This window comes from Sus scrofa, chromosome 1, assembly GCF_000003025.6.
Source record: "Sus scrofa isolate TJ Tabasco breed Duroc chromosome 1, Sscrofa11.1, whole genome shotgun sequence".
Lineage (NCBI taxonomy): Eukaryota > Metazoa > Chordata > Mammalia > Artiodactyla > Suidae > Sus > Sus scrofa.
The window spans coordinates 243,024,337-243,043,238 of NC_010443.5; the positions used below are offsets into that span (position 1 = coordinate 243,024,337).

At 41.8% G+C, this 18,902-nt stretch overlaps 1 protein-coding gene across 1 annotated transcript; it reads right to left on the minus strand.

The window, feature by feature from the left end:
- On the minus strand, positions 9,043 to 15,459 carry LOC110255172 (acyl-coenzyme A amino acid N-acyltransferase 2-like). Its single transcript, XM_021066831.1, is given in 4 exon segments — positions 9,043 to 11,516; positions 13,575 to 13,777; positions 14,784 to 14,889; positions 14,892 to 15,459. Coding segments are annotated over 4 exon segments (1,257 nt in total). The 5' UTR covers positions 15,246 to 15,459; the 3' UTR covers positions 9,043 to 10,922.

Here is an 18,902-nt window from a genome sequence, read left to right on the forward strand (position 1 = left end):
TCTTTCATTTCTCTGATTCTGCACGCAGAGGAGTACCTGACAAAACCAACAGTTAAACCTTGTCAAATAGATGGATTCCAGGCTTCTGCTTAATTTGGCTGAGGAGACCATGAGTCATTTGGAAATACGGAAAATTCAAACGGGGCCTGGAGGTCCATGAAAGAGACGGATATTCAGATAGAGAAGTCAGGGTGAGGAAGGCGCACTTGGCAGTTATGAGTATGTGGGTGCCTGTCTTGGTAAAGTGGAGCAAGCCCTCCAACTTAGCCACAATAGGCAGAGGGGCTATATAATGCTCCACGGCAGCAGAAGGCAAACCGGCAGATTCCCACACACAGAAGGAGAAGAAATAGGCATCATTGGAATGATTTAAAGAGCAGAAGAGCCAGGAGTAGCATTTTTGTTTCAAAAGCGCTGCCGTGATTTCCTAGTATATGCAACAACCACCATATCAGGAGTGTTAAATATCCTGGAGGCAGATACAAGCACCGGGTTGCCCTCAGTCCCTTTACGGAGCTTACATTAAAGCTGTTACACTACTCTTGTCCTGCTGAATTCAAACGAAGGACTAGATAGGAACCACAAATTTCTCGCCTGTAGCTTTGTTCTAGATTCAGATGTCCCAGGATCAATAGGTGGTTAATGAGCATCTCGTGTGTGTCAGGAATCATGCTAAGAATTGGGAATATCCAATGAAATGGACTTGCTTACCCTCATGGAATTTAGAGTCAAGCGGAAGAAAAGGGACACCACAACAAAACACTCAGAGCTTTGAAGGAAACCTGATTTAGCTAGGCCAAGATATCTGTATAGTGATACACATGTTAGAATGAGGAGGAGGTAACTGGAGAGAAAGTAGAGAAAGCATGAGGCCAAGAGAACAGCATGTACAAACGTCCTGAGGCAAGAAAGAGCTTTACACGTGCAAAGAGCTGAAAGGAAGCCAGAGTGCACCCACAATCGGGCGGGCCATTCAAGGGGAAGTTTGGCACCTCTTACCTCTTGCTAAGTCCCTGTGGGTTCCTCGATTTGGTCCAGCTCGTTCTGTGTTAAGGCAGCCACCAGTGGAGTAGCCAGTTACGTCATTCTCCATTTGTTCCCCTTTCTTCCTCAACCTGGTCCCTGCCAGTGAAAATCTGGAAGGCAATTTCAATAACTTGAGACATAGGCATATCCCTAAAGCCCCTTTCAACTCTTGGATTTTTCTCTCTATATACGGGGTTCTCTGACCAATAAAAGTCCCAGGCCTTTAACCCATCAACCATCTTTAAATTCCCCGAGGCTTCACGGTCTATAGCTGTGTATATGCCTAGAGGCTTTAGAGATCCTTTCCAGAAATTCTGAAGAAACTCCACTGGGTTTCTGTTTGACCTCCTGAACTTTGCTCAGACGTCTCTGTTTCGGCCCCCTCTTCACAATCTTGCAAGAATGCCATCTCCATAATGTTCAAGTTTTGGCCTCTCCCCAGCACTGCATCCCAATTAGGATCCACTGCTGGTTCAGCTGTGCCTCCAACAGCCTGTGCCGGCTGCCAGGGATTGTGTGTGAAGCTGACTTGCCCCCTCTCTGACCTCATCCAGCACCATTTTATGTTCCTCTCATAACATAAAGGTGAGGAGAGTATTTGATACATTTGGAACACTGGCCCAGGTCGGGGTGTGGGTTGCAAAAAATTCATGGCAAAAGATTTTCTGTTCTCTGTTGATCATCTCTCTAAGTTGCTACACTGGTCTTCCAATTAAAGAAATCTGAAGTTGAAAAAGAAGAATGGACCCAGATCAATCCCAACGACTCCCCAGTTTGAGCATTCCCACCTCCAGTGGGGGCTTGCCTTAAGGGATTTTGCCCCGCCTGACTGCTGGGAGCCACAAAGTTGCTAAGAAGAATAATCCTGTGTGAGGCCTACCTGTAAGCAACGCTACACCAGAGGCTGAAGAAACTGAAGCTGCAAAGCAGTTTCGAAGAATCCCCCAGCTGATCCTGTTTAGTAAAAATTTCTGAAATATGATTTCCTCTTCTATTCTTGCGCTTCTTTTCTGTCTGACGCTTATGTGTGTTGTGAGTCATTCTTGGCTCATAATATTGGGAACTTTCTCAAATTCCTGAGCTTCCACCCAAGTATGGGCCATTATTTACTTATAAACCTAAGCCCTTGTCAAATAGGTTGAAAACAATTGAACCATGCATAAAGAACTTCCCTAAGAATGGGAAGTTTCCCTTCAGAGGAGTAATAGTAAATACTATGCAGAACTGCCATGTAGGCCTGGAGATCTTTGTTGGACTCTGGTCCGTCCCCATGGAGACAGATTAGGGGTGGTTTGGGTGTTGTCCATGGCCCAACAATTATGGATACTATAAGACAAGACATTTTTTTCTATAATAAACGCTACCTGTTGGGACCCAGCAGGTGGAAATTATTATTATAATTGGCAAGATTCTTTTGATATATAGATTTTATCATTATAAAGATCTTTATAATAGATAAGGTTTATTTAAGACAGTTTATGTTCACACAACCTGCTAATGGTTTGAGGTCAGCCAAACCTCGATAGCAAGCCAAGTGTGAATACCCCACTCCCCATCAATGGCTATTCATGCCTGCTAGAGGAGCACAATAGGTAGCTTAGGCAAGAATATTTATCACCTTATGCCAAATCATTGTTAAAGTAAAAATTAGATACCTATTATTCTGCTTGCTATTTACTTATTTTTTATGAATAAAAGTACAGTTTGTACATAATCTTTATTTAAAATCTAAAACTAAAAGAATAGTTTGGAATAATAAAATAACATATATTGTTGTTTGTATAATCATGCATAAAAGTAAAATGTATAAAAGCTGATGCTCTCCTTTCAATAAACGGGTCATCTGCAGCACTTGCTGAGGGAGTTGGCTCCAGTTCTTTCCCCGCCTGTTTGTAGCCCCTCCTCCTGTTCGTCGTCTCCTGGCTGCTGGGGCTGGACCCTGGCACCTGACAGGATCCAAAAACAAAGTCCCAGGCCTTCAACCCAGGTACCTTGGTGGTTGTCACCTTTATACTGTCTGCCCACTCCCACAACGTGGGCCGCAAACCCACAACCAGCAGGACCTCACAGAGAACATGGGCACAAGCTTATATCTTTAACAAGGTTACCCGAAAGGCATCTTCCAAACCCCTAAAATGTTTTGGTTTTTTTGTTTGTTTCTTTGTGGTTTTTTTTCCCCCCACTATAAAATGAAACTAAGTGCCGAGGTTGACAGCACTTCGCCAGGTGCATCAAGGGACAGACCCTGGAACAAATGGACCAGGCAGCGGCTCCCAGTACTAGCAAGAGGCTCCCAAACCAACAGGCAAAACTTCTGACAGGACTTACCTCCTGGTTAGGCAACCAAATTTGTCACTGGGCCAGCTTCATTTTGCCAGATGCACAGCAAAACCAAATCGCTAAGAAGTTTGTGAGGAGGGGTGGGCGGGAAAGATGTCATCACTAGGCAGCGACGCAAAGACCAAAAACGCTCTCTCAAACCCGCCCCCTGGGAGCCAAGGGGTTTGTGGGATTTGTGGGATAGCCAATAAAGAAGCAGGGCTGTCTGAGGCATGGGGCGTGTAGGAGCGTGATCGGGAAAACGTGCCTTAACCAGGGCTCTGCACAGGTGCGCCGAAGCAAAGGCCTCTGAACTTTCAAAAGGTCACGAGGGATGCCAGCACATGCCCAGCTGGAGGGAGTCTGTGCTAGTCCTTCCTAACCAGCTCAGCTTGAACTAGACACAGCTGAGATTCCAGGTGCCTGGACAATAACTCGGCCAATCATCTTATTTAGGCTCTGTGCCTGGCTTGGTAGGACAAGCAAGTCTTATAACCACCTTGATCAGTGAAAACAAGTGAAATGGACTTGACTAATCATTATGCACTCTTTCAGAAAGAACCACAGGAAAAAAAAAAAAAAACAGAGTAAGGAAACGAAAAAAGTATGTAAAAACATTTTCAAATATCATCTTTATCACACTGTGTGTAAACTCAGAACACATTTATTAATTGAGGGTGGAATTTTCGCTAATTCAGGCCCAGAATTTGATATCCTCTACTGGTACTGCATCTTGTAGTCAGGATGTCTAGAAAAGCACTTAATTAGTTAAAATGTTACTTGGTTAGCATGCAATTAAAAAAAAAAAGCTGAATAGTGTCTATGGGTATTTGCATAAGCTGTGGAAAAAACCTACCACACAGTTCTTGTTCCCTGGCTAAACTGACTTTTCCATTGTTGACACAACTACATTTCCTCTACCGGTGTTCTTTCTTTTCTGACTTTTTTTTTCATTCAGGGCAATGCAGAACATTCGCTAAAGCTTTCTCACTGAGGTCAGAACACACCCCTGCTTGGTATGATTTTTTTCTTTCTGTACATGTGATACTAAAATATTAGCAAACCCCTCTGTCTTTGGTCAAGTCTGTCTTTTACTCTAATGTGAAAGGCTTTTCATATTTCTTTTTGAAAAACTATTGAAGTCTGTCTTTTACTATTATGTGTTGAGCTAATCCATCTAAAACATTGTAAGGACCCTTATCACATTCACCTCAGTTATATAATATTGGAAGCCATAATAGACAAGAGAAGACTAGTTTATTTCATCTCTAGCTACTGCAACCTGGGTAGCTACTGCTGCCAGGTGGGCAAAATACTAGTTACGTGAGTTGTAGAGGAAGACTATAAACCCAATCCTTTTATAAACTCATCTCTCCTTGCATGAGCTCAGGTAGATTAAAGCCCCCAAGTTTTAGTTTACTCATCTGTTAATGGAAATAGGTTCATAACTACCTACGCTGGAATTTTTTTTTTTCCTTTTCAGCTGTACCCACTGCATATAGAAGTTCCCAGACAGGGACTAAATCCAAGCCACAGCTGCAGCAACACTGCATCCTTAACCCCCTGGGCCAGGCCGGGGACCAAACCCACAAGGCCTCAGAGACAATGCCAGGTCTTTAAGCTGCTGTGCCACAGAGCAAACTCCTGTGATGATTAATTTTATGTATTATATATTGACTGAGCCACAGGGAGCCAAGATATTTGGTTAAAGATTATTCTGGGTATGTCTGTGGGGGTGTTTTGGGATGAGATCGACATTAGACTCAGCAGGCTGAGTGAAATAGTTTCCCTTCCTATTATGGGCGACCCTCATCCAGTCAATGGAAGGCTACTAAGCAGAACAAAAAGGCTGACCTTCCTTTGCAAAGAGGCAATTCCTCCTGCCTAAAAGTTTGAGCTGAGACATCATCATTTGCAGCCTGAAGTCTCATACTGACACATGGGCTGGCCTTGGATCTCGAGCCTGCTGGCTTTAGGACTGAAATTTAGACAGTTACCTCTGGTAGTTCTCAGGCCTTCAGACTCAGACTGGAATCAACCCATCAGCTCTCCCTGGGTCTCCAGATTGCAGGTTGCCCATCTGGAGACGTCTCAGCCTCCATAATTGCAGGTGGCCGTTCCTTATAGTCCCTTTCTTTCTAAACAGAATGTTTGTTTTATTTCTCTGGAGAGCCGGGACTAAGATGTTGGTACTGAGAGTGGTTCTAGAGCAACAGAGTTTTGAGGATGATTTTCTAAATTGGATCTGGCCTTTCTGGAATTGACCCTTTATTCTGATTAGATTTACAGATGCCAATAACTCTTTCAAGCAGTAAGGAGAACACTGACAGTCTATGGCATGACTTGGCAATCGTTCTAAGCAAAATGTCAACACTGGATACTCCTACTCAGCCTCTTACAAGAAGCAAAGGGCTGGGTGAATTTGTGATTTTTGGGGACATTTGGACAAGCTGAAGGATATGATGAGATTGGCTGGTTGCTCCTCATGTCGCAGGGCAAAGTAGGGAAAGAAAACGATGAGCTCAGGGAGTTACACTCCCAGCTTCTGTGTCCATACATGATCTGAAGGCTTCGATGTGCGCTCTGAAGAACATCCTTATCTTCTGTAGCCACAGGACAGAGACTGCGAAAAATCAAATCCAGCATCTTAACCTGTGAGGGGCTGACTCTCCATGCTCGTTGAACTCACTGCCTCGTGGGCTATCTACTGTTAAAGCTGATGTGAAGATTCAATGGTAGAACTCATGAAAAGCTTTTAGCAGGGCTTCTGGTATGGAGTAAACACTCAATAAGCACTTTTGCTCTGTGTTTCTGCAATACAGATGGCTTGTTTTTCAGTCCCCCTCCAATCAGGAGATGGAAGTGACTCTACTCGCCATCAGAGATTTCACTGCTCCCCACTATTGCATCATCACAGACAAAATGTAACCCAGTCTCCTCCAACAACAACCCATGGTCCTCTAACCTGAGGACCAGGCATAGTATCGAAGCTTATGAAACTTACAGAGTCTAAAAAATGTCTTATAAAATTCAAGACGGTTATGGGTTTTCAATTCATCCTGTTCAATTTTGATTTAAAAAACTCGGTTGTGCCATTTGTCCCTCTACACTGCCTCAGGCCAGGTCCAAAAGAGGATGGACGGCTGTGATGGGAGACGTGTTCGTCATCCCGATAGTCTTCAGTACCAAAGCGCGAAAAGCCCTGGTGCAAATGGCTTCAGGTAGGCACTTTGTTGAGTCCCATAACTAGAAATCCAAAGACTGAGCAACTGTGGGAGCAACATAGTTTGAGCCCCGGTTCCATTTCTCTGCAATTCATTTGGCTCAGACCCTGGGTACTGGTTTCATCCTCAGACAAGCTCCCCTCATGGTCTCAATGTATCCTCCACCTTAAGAAAAAACAACAGCCAAAAGGAAAATTTCCCCCACATGCCAAAATGTCTCTTTCAGACAATCTCCATTCTCTTCAGATGTCTCTGACATCTCATTGGCCAGAATAATACCGTATGCTGGAGTTCCCATTGTGCCTCAGCAGGTTAAGAACTGACATTGTCTCTCTGAGGCTGCAGGTTTGATCCCTCACAGGCCTCAGTGGATTAAGGATCTGGTGTTGCCACAAGCTAAAGCATAGATTGCAGTTGTGGTTCAGATGCAAAATTTTTGTGGCTGTGTTGTAGGCCTGCAACTGCATCTGCAGCTCCAATTCATCCCCTGGCCCGAGATCTTCCAGATGCCAATTAAAAAAAAGAAAAAATTCTGCCACAGGTCCTTCCCTACACTAGTCCATGGATGAAGAATAAAAGACCACTATTATTGGTCTATACCAACTAGCACTCACCTGTCAGAGCTAGAATAAGTCCAGAATCACAGAAGTAGAGGGACGTATGTGGCTACAATTAGGAAGGCAAATGTTTAGGCTACCAACGTTGTAAATGGCAGAGGTTTTTTTTGTTTTGTTTTGTTTTGTTTTTTGTTTGTTTGTTTTTCTTTTCATGGCTGCATCTTTGGCATATGGAGGTTCCCAGGCTTGGGGTCTAATTGGAGTTAGAGCTGCCATTGTACACCACAGCCACCATAACTTGGGATTTCAGCCATGTCTGACACCTACGTCACAGCTCACAGCAAGAACAGATCCTTGAGGGAGGCCAGGGATTGAACCCACATCCTCATGGATACTAGTCAGGTTCATAACCCACTGAACCACAGTGGGAATTCCAGATTTTTAAAGCAATGAAACTTACTTTCAGAAGCAATAGAAATTTATGAAGAGCACATATAAGGATAGGTGGAAAATACCTAGCCATGGTTAAACATAACAATGAAACAGTAGAGTAGCAAGCCTTCGAGACTAAGGCTGCCAGGTCCAGCATTAATTATTAGGTGTATGCAAAGGTGCATAAACCCTTTGTCTTTGAGATAGACTGTCTCACTACCCTAGAAAAGGAATACGATAGGGTGAAAGTTACTGGGATCCATATATATATACATAAATAGAATGATGAAAAGTGTTCTGGAGATAGTTCTGCCATCAGCCAAGAAGGGGGATACAGCTTAGAGAATCAACATGTTTGGAAAAGTCAATTCAGGAGTAATCTTTCCAGAAGTTACAGAAAATACTTAACATGCATCAGAAACCAGGAGAGCACATCCACCCTGCCCACTTTTCATTTGTTTAGAAAATAGTTAGGGGAGACAGGAAAAACAGGTGGAGCAAATTGCACTGATTGGCAACTGAATAGTCTTTGCTGGTGATGGATCTCATTTTTGTTCACGGTCACCAAATGGACATGGTTTTCAATGGATGCTGGCCCATCTCTATGTCCATGGGTCATTCTTCTTTGTGCTGGTGGGATGGTCTCCTTTCCTTTGCCTGTTATTACTTTAGGCATGAGCATGTGATACAGTTCTGCCCCATGGGGTACCAAGCAGAATGAATGAAGACAGTAATAATAAATTCACTCCTAGTCATATCTTGAATTTCAGAACACTAAAAATGAAGAGAAAATTGTAAGATGCTTTCTTTTGGAGAAGGCAGGGAAAAAAATCCCATAAAGTAACAAGAATCAGATTTCGCATTGGCAAGAATGGATGCCAAAAGAAAAAGACCATAGTGCTGAGGGAAAATTATTGTTACCATCAATTTCCATAGGTATAAAAATTATAAAGAGTAAGGGTAAAATAAATATAGATGAAATAATTACTTGAATTTGTACTTAGTAAAAATGGCCAAAAATTGTTAATAAGGCCAATAATTAAAAAGACAAAAGATGGGGGAGGGATGGACTGGGAGTTTAAGATTAGCATATGCAAACTTACATATGCAAGGTCCTACTGCATAGCACAGGGAACTATATTCACTTCCTAGGATAAGCCATAATGAAAAAGAATATATACGTATGTATAACCAAATCACTTTGTTGTACAGCAGAAATTAACACGATATTGTAAATCAACTATACTTCAATAAAATAAAAAGGTTTTAGAAGGCATAAGAAACAGGGAGGAACTAAGAAACTATCAAGGTATAGTTATGTTTAAAGTTATTTATTATAAAATATTATTCTGATATTAATGGGTGTGTTATGTAGAAAAAGATGTAATATATGCTCAAGTTCTAGTCTGTTGGGCAGAAAAGTAAATATTTTGATTCTATCTCTTATTTTTTTTAACTTTTCATTATGAAAAATTGCAAGCATTCATAAAAACAGAAAACAAACTTTATTATACCCATCATCTGGATGTAATAAGTTTTCAGATTTGCCATATTCCTGTAGTATTTTAAGACGTTTCCCAGATATTTTAAACCTTCACCTCTAAATATTCCAGTATACATCTCTAAAAAATTACTTTTTTATATAACCTCAATGTCCTTTTGACACATAACACGATAATTTCTTAGTATCCCTTAATTTCTTTAATTATCCCTTTAATTATCCCTTTTTACCTTGTTCAAACAACACCCATACATAGCATTTGGTTGATATACCTCTTAAGTTCCTTTCTATTTTGAAGAGCCCTCCAGCTCTCTCCAATTCAAAAAGAAAAAATAAAATCCCCCAAAGTGAAAAATTCCAATTTTTTTCCTGCAATTAACTTGAGAAAAGATACAAGGCCATATTGTAATCAACTTGTGAAGAGACCAGCTCATAAAATGACTGACAATCTATGTTTGACTGTCTCCTTGTAGAAGCATTTAACTGTTCACTAGCCATAACATTAGTAAGAATTTTGATTTAATGGCTTGATTGTTATCAAGTTTAACAGTGTTGTTAGACATAGGTCTAAGTAGTGCTGGGCACTCCATATTACATCTGGTCATGAAAGCTATTATGTCAAGTAGATGATTTTTAGAGGTGCTAAGTTTGATCAGTAGGTTCAGATAGTGAAAATCTGACCCCTCCATTGCAAAGTGAGGTACCTTATCACTAGCATATTATCTAGAGGATGAGATTTTGTACTTTGGTAAAATTACTCTTGGGTTTAAGAGGGTAAAAAATAAAAAGTAAATGTCTAGTTAGACATTAACAAAATGAGAACACTGCATCTCTAGGAGCTAGAAAAACAAAATAACAGCAGAAGAATGAGTTTATTTAAGAGAAACAGAAATTGATGAATCAGGAAAAATTAGATTTGACCAATAAACAACACAAACGCTGTTCTAGGAAAAGATCAATAAAACAGACAAATATTTGGCAAGTCAGACTAAAAGGAAAAAAAGAATATGCAAACAAATAACAGGGAATATGTGAAAAATTCTAAGAGAAAAATACAGGCCAGAAAATAGTGGTGAAACTTTGAGCAAATATAAATGACTAGGTTGGCTCCAAAAGAAATTTTAAAACCAGAATTAGTCAATATGAGAAATTGATCTAATAGAATTAGATGAATGAGCAAAATTAGTCCATTAATGAATGTAATTCACTACATTCAGATATTGGAGGAGAAAAACATTATGAAAATACTGATAACTAACTCTGGTATAGAAATTTCTATGTGCCAGGCACTGTTCTGTTTTAAACTTAATGCATTTAATTTCAACAAGTGCTACAAAGGCACTTACTTTCACTCCTGATTAAAATCATAAAAAAAAATAAGTTTTACGAATAAAAAGCATCACTAAAAAATTAAAGTGTCCCCTAGAATCTATAGCAAGGATTACACTTGATAGTAGTATTAGAACTTTTCATATCAAATGTCAAATTCAACTCAAAATAGCTTAAACAGAAATGATTTCACAAGTAACTTGTGCAAGTTCAAGGAAATTCATCTGGATTGGCAATATCTGTATCCGAGGTTGCCCTAACTGAGATATAAAAGGTTATTAAATTGGTAAGGATATCACAATTTTGATATAACAATGTATCCTGGTGTATATAAACGAGATTCAATTTACAAAAGTTCACATAAAATTTGGTCAGGTATATTTCAGATGCACTTGGTAGTTTGATTTGGCCCAATCTCTTTCAGTTGGCTCAAGACGACTGTAAGTCTGGAAATATCAGGATGGCCTCCTCTTCCATTGACATCCATATCTTACCCACTTTTTTTTTGTCTCCTCACCATTTCATCCCCCTTATTCAAAATTTGCTTCTGCTTCCAACAAGGTTTTGCCTGAAGAATTTCAGGATCTCTCTCCAGGCTTGCTCTTGGGCTGCCTCATGGAGAACAGGGTCCCCTCCCCAGAGCAGGGGACGGAAAAGACCACGGGTCCAGGACCCATAACACATGGGCCAATAGGGCGGCTCTATGAGGTGGCCTGCCCCAGGGTAGAGCAGCATCCTTCCATCGCTTCTCCCATGACTTTGGAGCTGGTTCAGGGCCTGCTCAGCATAGTCTCTGCTATTGAAGCATTCATCATCCCCCCCTATAATGAAGAGGATCGGGCCCTTGGATTTTTCAACAGGAAAGACACTCTGTTGATTCGATTCATCTCGGGGATCCCCCTTGTAATGGCGAAGGCGCACAGCCCCCGAGGCATTGACTTCCATGCGTTCCGGAAATGAGGGAATGGGTGTTAAAACCAGATCCCGGTACCTGAGTGGAAATTCAAAGGCGGCATTGCTCCCATTGATGCAGACAGTGGCTACCACCTGCTTCAGGTAGCAGGCCATGGCCAGCCCAATCTCTGCACCTTTGCTCACAGAGATCACTCCAATTCCTGGCTTTTGGATCTAAAGAACAAAATAAAGGGAACCTATTACAAGCCAGACTCTGAGAAGGAGCTGTCCTATAAGCTCCTATAAGACCAATACAGCATTATGATGAGAAGAGTCAGAACATGTTGGGTGGGGGTGAGGATCCTGGCACTAGGGTTTCCAGCTTCAGTGACACACAGAGAACACTACCTAGTAACTCTCCTGGAGCCTTATTGTCTTAAGGGGTGGTAATATTACCTACCTTGCAGGAACAAAATGAAGACCAAGCGAAACCATAGAAATAAAAACTCTTCATCAAAAACAGTGTTCTATAAGGCCAAAAGATGTCTAAATGCACCAGCAACATTCAATATCACGGGAGCAGAGGCAGGTAAGCTTTCTGAAGCATCAGATTCTTCTCTCCAGCTAGGGAAAGAAGTGCCCTGCTTTCTTTCTAATGTCGGGTAAGTGGAATTCATATTTAACTAGCATTTTATAGCTACAAAGGATCCAAGGGCTACTCCTGTAAGCACTGCGAGTATAAAGATAAAAGACTTGGATTCCATAAATGATTGCATTGCACTGCCCAGTCCAATAGCAAAAGCAGTAGGTCACAGGAGGGACTCCTTACTTTATAGTAGGCTGTGGAAGCAGAGGGAAAGGAGGAAGCCTATGACCAATGAGAGGGGGAAGGGAATTCTGGACAAACAGCAGCAAATACCTAGCAACCCATGTTTATCTGGCTCATAACTGTAACCCCAGTACATTTCCTTCATCAGAAAAAAAAAAAAACATAAATTTTCAAAAGTGATCATTCTGAGATCCAATATTTTTGAGCTCTACTTCAATAGGTATAAGTGGGGCCAAGAATCTGATACTATAAAATACCCCCAATCTGATACTATAAAATACCCCGTGTGCACCCATGTTTGGGAACCATCCATGTGAGGAATGGATCAGGGAGTGGGGGTGAGGGGGCTACACCTGGAGACAGGAAATTAATTAATGCACTCTTTCCCCTTCACTGGTATTGATGATGAGGGACCAGACTAAAACAATGGCAGGGAGGATGAGGAGGGTGTGATGTACAAAGAAAGAACCTAAAACCCTTTGAGATGGGTTGAGGGTGTGGGGAAAGGGAGAAGGAAGGAACCAGCTGGGCACAGGTGACGAGGTGGATTTACTGAGAGTTTGCTATATGCTAGGCCCTCTAGGTGCTTTACACATACTAGCTCAGTCCTTCCAACAGGAAAATGGAGATTCAGCAAGTTTAATTCTCACTCAAGTTGACAACAGTATCAAGGGTGGGAGGTGGACCTGTCCTGCTGAACCTAAATACAAACTGAATTTTGGCACTCGCCCTTTCCCCTCAGAAAATGTCACAAATAGTTACATTTAAGTTGCACGAAAATAAAAAATTAACTCGAAAGCATTTTATCCGGGATTTAATTCTAGGCAGTCCTTTAAATATACTCAGAAAAATCACACATACACTTGATAATGATGCTACCACTGACGATGGGGATCCTGGTGATGCTCCAATAGGAAATGCATCCTATCTCTTCTTGAGAAGACTCAAGGCTCTCCAGGATGAGCATGTACCAGTCATGGAGTCAGGACGACTTAGTGGTCAGGAGCAAAGACATGGCCAGAAGGGCTCCGTCACTTACTTAAGTGAGGTGAGGATGCCTTCTCACCTGCAAAGTGAGGACCATGTCAAGAGTACTTCCTTCACAAGGTGAGTGTGAGCATTAAATGAGATGGGGCATGTGAAGCAGTTAGCATAGAGGCTAACCTAAGAGTCACCTCATAAACGTTAGGTGCTATGATTGTTTTACCATGTCGGGTTGAACCTCAAGAAATACTTGATGTTTGGACATTCTTCAACTAGAAAATGAATGGCATCCTAATACACCCACCATTTATTGTCTTCTGTGTGCCTGTAAGCGCTAAGCTGATCCTCATCAACCCAACAATCCTACAAGGAGATATCACTATCTCCAAGTGTAAAGAGACTGCTGCAATAGCCAGAACAGGTATTCGAGATTTTTTTTCTGTAATATTGCCAGGTAAACGGGAAAGTATTTTAGGTACCTTGGGATGAGCCAGTAGCAAGTTGGCAGCTTCCTCAAAATAGTCCAGGTCCACCTCCTGCAGCTGGTTGGGCAGGTCGTCATAGGCAAAATATGCTAAGGCCAGCACTGCAAAGCCATGAGCAGCCAAAAGACCAGCTCGATATTCAAGTAGACCCCCGATACCCCCAAACAAGTCGATGATTCCTGGGAAAGGGCCTTCCCCTAAGAGAACAAAGATAGAAGAGAATGGGATCAGAAAGAGTAACAGGAGGGTCAAGTAGGAAGCAGTGAAAGTTCAGGCTGAGCAGAATGAATTCCATCTTTACACACACAACAAAATGGCATGTTACTTTTAAAATCTTACTGGATCTCACTTGGTTAAAGGAATTCTGACTTCCATATAAGCTTTGGCAGAACCAGAAAAAAAAGAAAAAATCCACCTGGGAGGAAGATATTCCTCAGTGGAATATTTTATGTTTAAGAAGAAAAGTAGAAAATTACTGTGTGACTTTGTTCAGGTTACTTTGTTATCTCTTTGTTCAGAAATACAAGTTTTTTGGTGGATTTCTTTTTTTCAAAGATCTCTCTAAACGCAACTTGCTGGCTTGCTCACCTGCCATCATGTTGAAAACTCGAACTCGATCCATGTATTTAGGGAATTCTGTCAGAAAACATTTTTAACTTGCAGTATTTAAAGGAATCATATTTACTGCTCATAAAATGTCTTTCAAATGCATGTACTGACTACCATTTGGGGATGGGAACTAGTTTTCCAAAAAGCACCTAATATTGCATAATAGTGCCTCGATAATCTTGCTAGTTGAAAACACAATATTTTTTGGAATTTACCTTGTGGCTCAGTAGTAACAAACTCCACTAATATGCATGAGGGAATGGGTTCAACCTCTGGCCTCTATCAGTGAGTTAAGGATCAGTTGTTGCCCTCAGCTGCAGTGTATGTTGCAGACTGGGCTCTGATCTGGCATTGCTATGGCTGTGGTGTATGCTGACAGCTACAGCTCTGATTTGACCCCTGCTGGGAACATCCATGTGTTGAGGCTGTGGCCCTAAAAAGCCAAAACAAACAATCATACATACAAAAAGACAGTATTTTGGCCACTTGGCCAAAAAAATATATATGGGAAATACTAATTCTCCAACATTTGATGCCCTTTTTTGTGTTTTCTTTCCATCACAATGTTATCCATATCACCAAGTTTAGTCTCACCTGGAGGCAGGAAAAGGGCTCCTCGCACCCGCCCTTCTCGGATCATCAGCCGCTGCACCCCAGGGCTGGAGAACCAGCGTTGCACCTCCAGGCTGGCCTGGGCTGAACCACACCCGACTTTTGCAAATAAACTGAGTCATATAGATCCAGGGTGATTGAAAAGGGGCTGTTCATCACCTCCAGCTTAAGCAGCCTCCCAAAAGGCTTCTCAGGCTTCAGAGACCAGAAGAGGCCCATCGGATGGACCCCCACAAAGTCACCTCCCAAGGCAGGATCCTGCTCCAGGTCCAGCTCACCAGCCTCATTAGCCCTGTAGAAGGCTCTGGACTGGAACAGATTCCCCTTCTCATCCTTCAGCGATGCCATGAGGGTCACCACCTGCAGTGGGGCCAGGCCCATCACTCGGATGTGCACTGGCTCATCTGCAAGGGCACTTGCTGGGGTGGCTGTCAGCTGGAACATTGGCAACCTGCAAAGAGACCAAGCAGAATTTCCTGCCCTGCAGTGGAGAGGAGACTCTGTGTTGGAGACAGATTCCAAGGAAGAGACCCAGGCGAGGCTTAAATTAGGTCTGGCCAAGGTAGACTTCTGGGAACTAGTGCAAAATACACAAGATATTTAGAGGAGGGGAAATAAGGTGGGCAGAGAGTGCTCATTATTCTCATTTCATGTATGAGGAAACAGGCTAAGTGGTGTGCTCCAAGTCTTGTAAATAATTAATAGTAGAACTGGAAATTCAAGCTAGGTCTGACACCACAGCCCCCTCCTATCTTATCCATGGCGACACTGTGATAAATGTTAGTTTTGTGGTTCTGAGTAAGTTGAGCTTCAGTTCTGCACTTGAGATCTTTCCCATGTGACCTATTTCACAGGTGTTTGTTAGGATCCAAGCAGGTAATGCAGGATTAAGGGTTTATAGGAAGACTCAGTGCTGCTTTTCACCTTTCTTGCCTATATAAATAAGCAAAATGTTAGCGTGTTGTTTCTTTCCTTTTTTCCTCTCCTTTTGGTTTCCAAGCTCTCCCTGCCATTTTAAGACCAACCACCAGCTCTTTTCAAAATTCCCATTACTTGTTCTTTTTAAGGAAAAATAAATCTTCTTAACCTGCTTTTGTAGTTTTCCAATGGAATGATAAGGTTAATAGTTGTTTGTAGTAAATAGACTATAATATATGTATTATCAGCTTCTTCATTCGTGGCTCATTAATGAGCAAAGTTAGGTGTATCCTCTAACTCCTTCCTCCCTCCTTCCCTTGTTTCTTTCCCTCCCTTCTTCTAGACCACATTCCGCAATGGTTTTGAATGTATTTACAAATAACAGAGACATAATAAAATAAAAATAAAATAGGATCTGGGAAAATAGGAACTATAATCAAGAGATAATAAATAAGTGACAGCCAAAGGGAAAAAGGCAATCTGTCAGTTCTATTATTGTAATCCTTCTCATAGAAAACGCTACCGGTTTTTTTCAAGGGAAAGGAAAAAGTGCAGCCTTTTCATCTTTTTGCCAAAAGAAATTTCTTATATGAGACTTTGACATAGGTACACATCATTTGTTTCAGTAATATCTTCACACAAATTGTAGCAATAGGTACCCCATCATGAAGCTTGATTCTCTAGGGGATCCCTGATTTTATTTTATAGAGAAGGCAAAACAAAGGCTTTAGGGTTTAGATTTGTGCGCAGAAAAGATTCCAAAGAAAATAAACTGGCCCTGGCAATGCACAGGCAGAAGAGAGGCTTGATGTGCAGTTCTTCACTGTTGAAAGGGGGCCACTGGAAGAAAGAGAGGGTCAAGGGTAAGTGCATTTTGTGCTTCCTTTCAAAAAGTGATTTTATGCAAAGGACACCACACCTTCCCACTTGGTCCCTCATCAAAAACCAGCATTACTAACCATTTCATGTAAAGCTAAACTCAAGGTCAATGGAATGATTTTGACTAATTTTGAAGTGAATGTTTTCCCTCAATACCAACAGAGTTCTTGGCAGACCAACTGGCATCAGTTCCACCTTCCTATGTCACTCCTTTGTGCTAGGGAGATGGGGCACATAATATGGGTAACAGCATCTCATGGGACATTTCAGTGCTTCCTTGATATCTTCTGATCTGGTCCTTCCTATAAGCCTCTGTTATCTTCTTTTCTGTCTTCCCAAGAAGAGAGATCATTTAGAAGGGAGACTTGATTGCCCTATTCCACAAATCCTTTCCCAACTCTTCTTCTCAAAATGTCCATATCATGTATGGACTCAATACATTGTTTTATTTCCAAACTGAATTAATTTCTTTTTTTTTTTTTTTTTTTGCCATTTCTTGGGCCGCTCCCGCGGCATATGGAGGTTCCCAGGCTAGGGGTCCAATCGGAGTTGTAGCTGCCAGCCTATGCCAGAGCCACAGCAATGCAGGATCAGAGCTGTGTCTGCGACCTACACCACAGCTCACGGCAACGCCGGATCGTCAACCCACTGAGCAAGGGCAGGGATCGAACCCGCAACCTCATGGTTCCTAGTCGGGTTCGTTAACCACTGCGCCACGACGGAAACTCCCTGAATTAATTTCAATTCATCCACAAAACCGACCTCCAGCATGCATCCCACATGTGGTCTTATCCTCCCAACTGGACCTCAGACTCCTCAAGGGCACCAACAATGTGTTAAAACTTTAGGGATCCTGTTGCTACTCAAACAGTGAATTATGCAATGTACATGTTTCTGAGTTATGAGATTCATAACAGAGGCAGAAAAAAATAGCACCAAAAATGTCATTGAAATACTCTATGTACACATAGTGCTTTTGTAACATAAACTATTAGGGCTTCTATCCAAGTCATAGCTCCTCTTTATCTGAGAATTGCCCCGTAAAACCCAGAACTGGACGCTCAGCAGCTATGTTTAGACCATGTGACCTCCATCCTGGATTTGGGCAGAATACCTAATGCAGGATGGGCCAGGGATGCTCTCCCCCTTGCCAAGGCAGAATGGGAACCCAGAGATCACCAGTCACACTATTAGGATTTAGGCTAAAGGTGAGGCAAGAAGGCACCTAGGTTGCAAAATTCACTGGCATGGCCAAGTCCCTGAAGTCCTGACATTTTGTACCCTCGGGGCCTCTCCCTTGCCTAGTCCTGGCCCCAAACTTTTTGTACATGGCTGAATCCATAAAATTCAGAAGCTGTATCCAGATAATCACAGAAAGCCAGTGTTGGGTAGAGTGTGGGAGTCTGAGGAAAGACAGACAGAGACAGAGAGAAATGTGGTTTTTTCCTATCCTGAGAAGCTCCTGAGGAAGGAAAGCTATATAGATAAGCCTCATGGGAAAGAGAGAGGCCAGAAGATAGATTTGAGAAGACTTCAGTCTTTAAAAGGAATCTATTGTCGTAGAGCTAGAATTTTTCCTTTGTTTTTCTCTTTTTATGTCTGCCCCTACAGCATGTTAAAGTTCCTTGTCCAGGAGTCAAATAAGAGCTATAGATGCAGCCTCTTCCACAGCTTGAGTCAAGGCCAGGTCCTTCACTGAGCAAGGTCGAATATCAAACCCACATCCTCACAGAGACAATGTTGGATCTTTATCCCATTGATCCATAGAAAGAACTCCTAGAGCTAGAATTTTGTTTTGAGGTCTTGGTACTTAGCTGACTATGCTTACTGTTTTGTCTCCTAATTTTCCTGGATATCCTAGTAAATGTGTTAATTTATTGATTTTGACATGTCATAAATTTGCAGTAATGGTCTTTAGTGTTCTATGTCTAAATATTTGCCTTTTACATCAAGGCACATGCAAGAGATTATGGTGAAACTTCCATTAAGAAGCAGACATTCTCCCAAGAAGATGATGTGGGTTTGACATAAACAAACACATAGTCTGAAGTTAGGGAGCCTGATTCCTCTAGCTCCATTTTTCTTTTTCAGGTTGTCTTTGGCTATTCTGGGACTGTTGTGCTTCTAAACAAACTTTAAAGTATTTTGTTCAAGTTCTGTGCAAAATGTCCTTGGTAATTTGATAGGGATTGCATTGAATCTGTAGATTGCCTTGAGTAGTATAGTCATTTTGATAATATTAACTCTTCCAATCCATGAGCATGGTATATCTTTCCGTCTATTTGTGTCATTTTTGATTTCTTT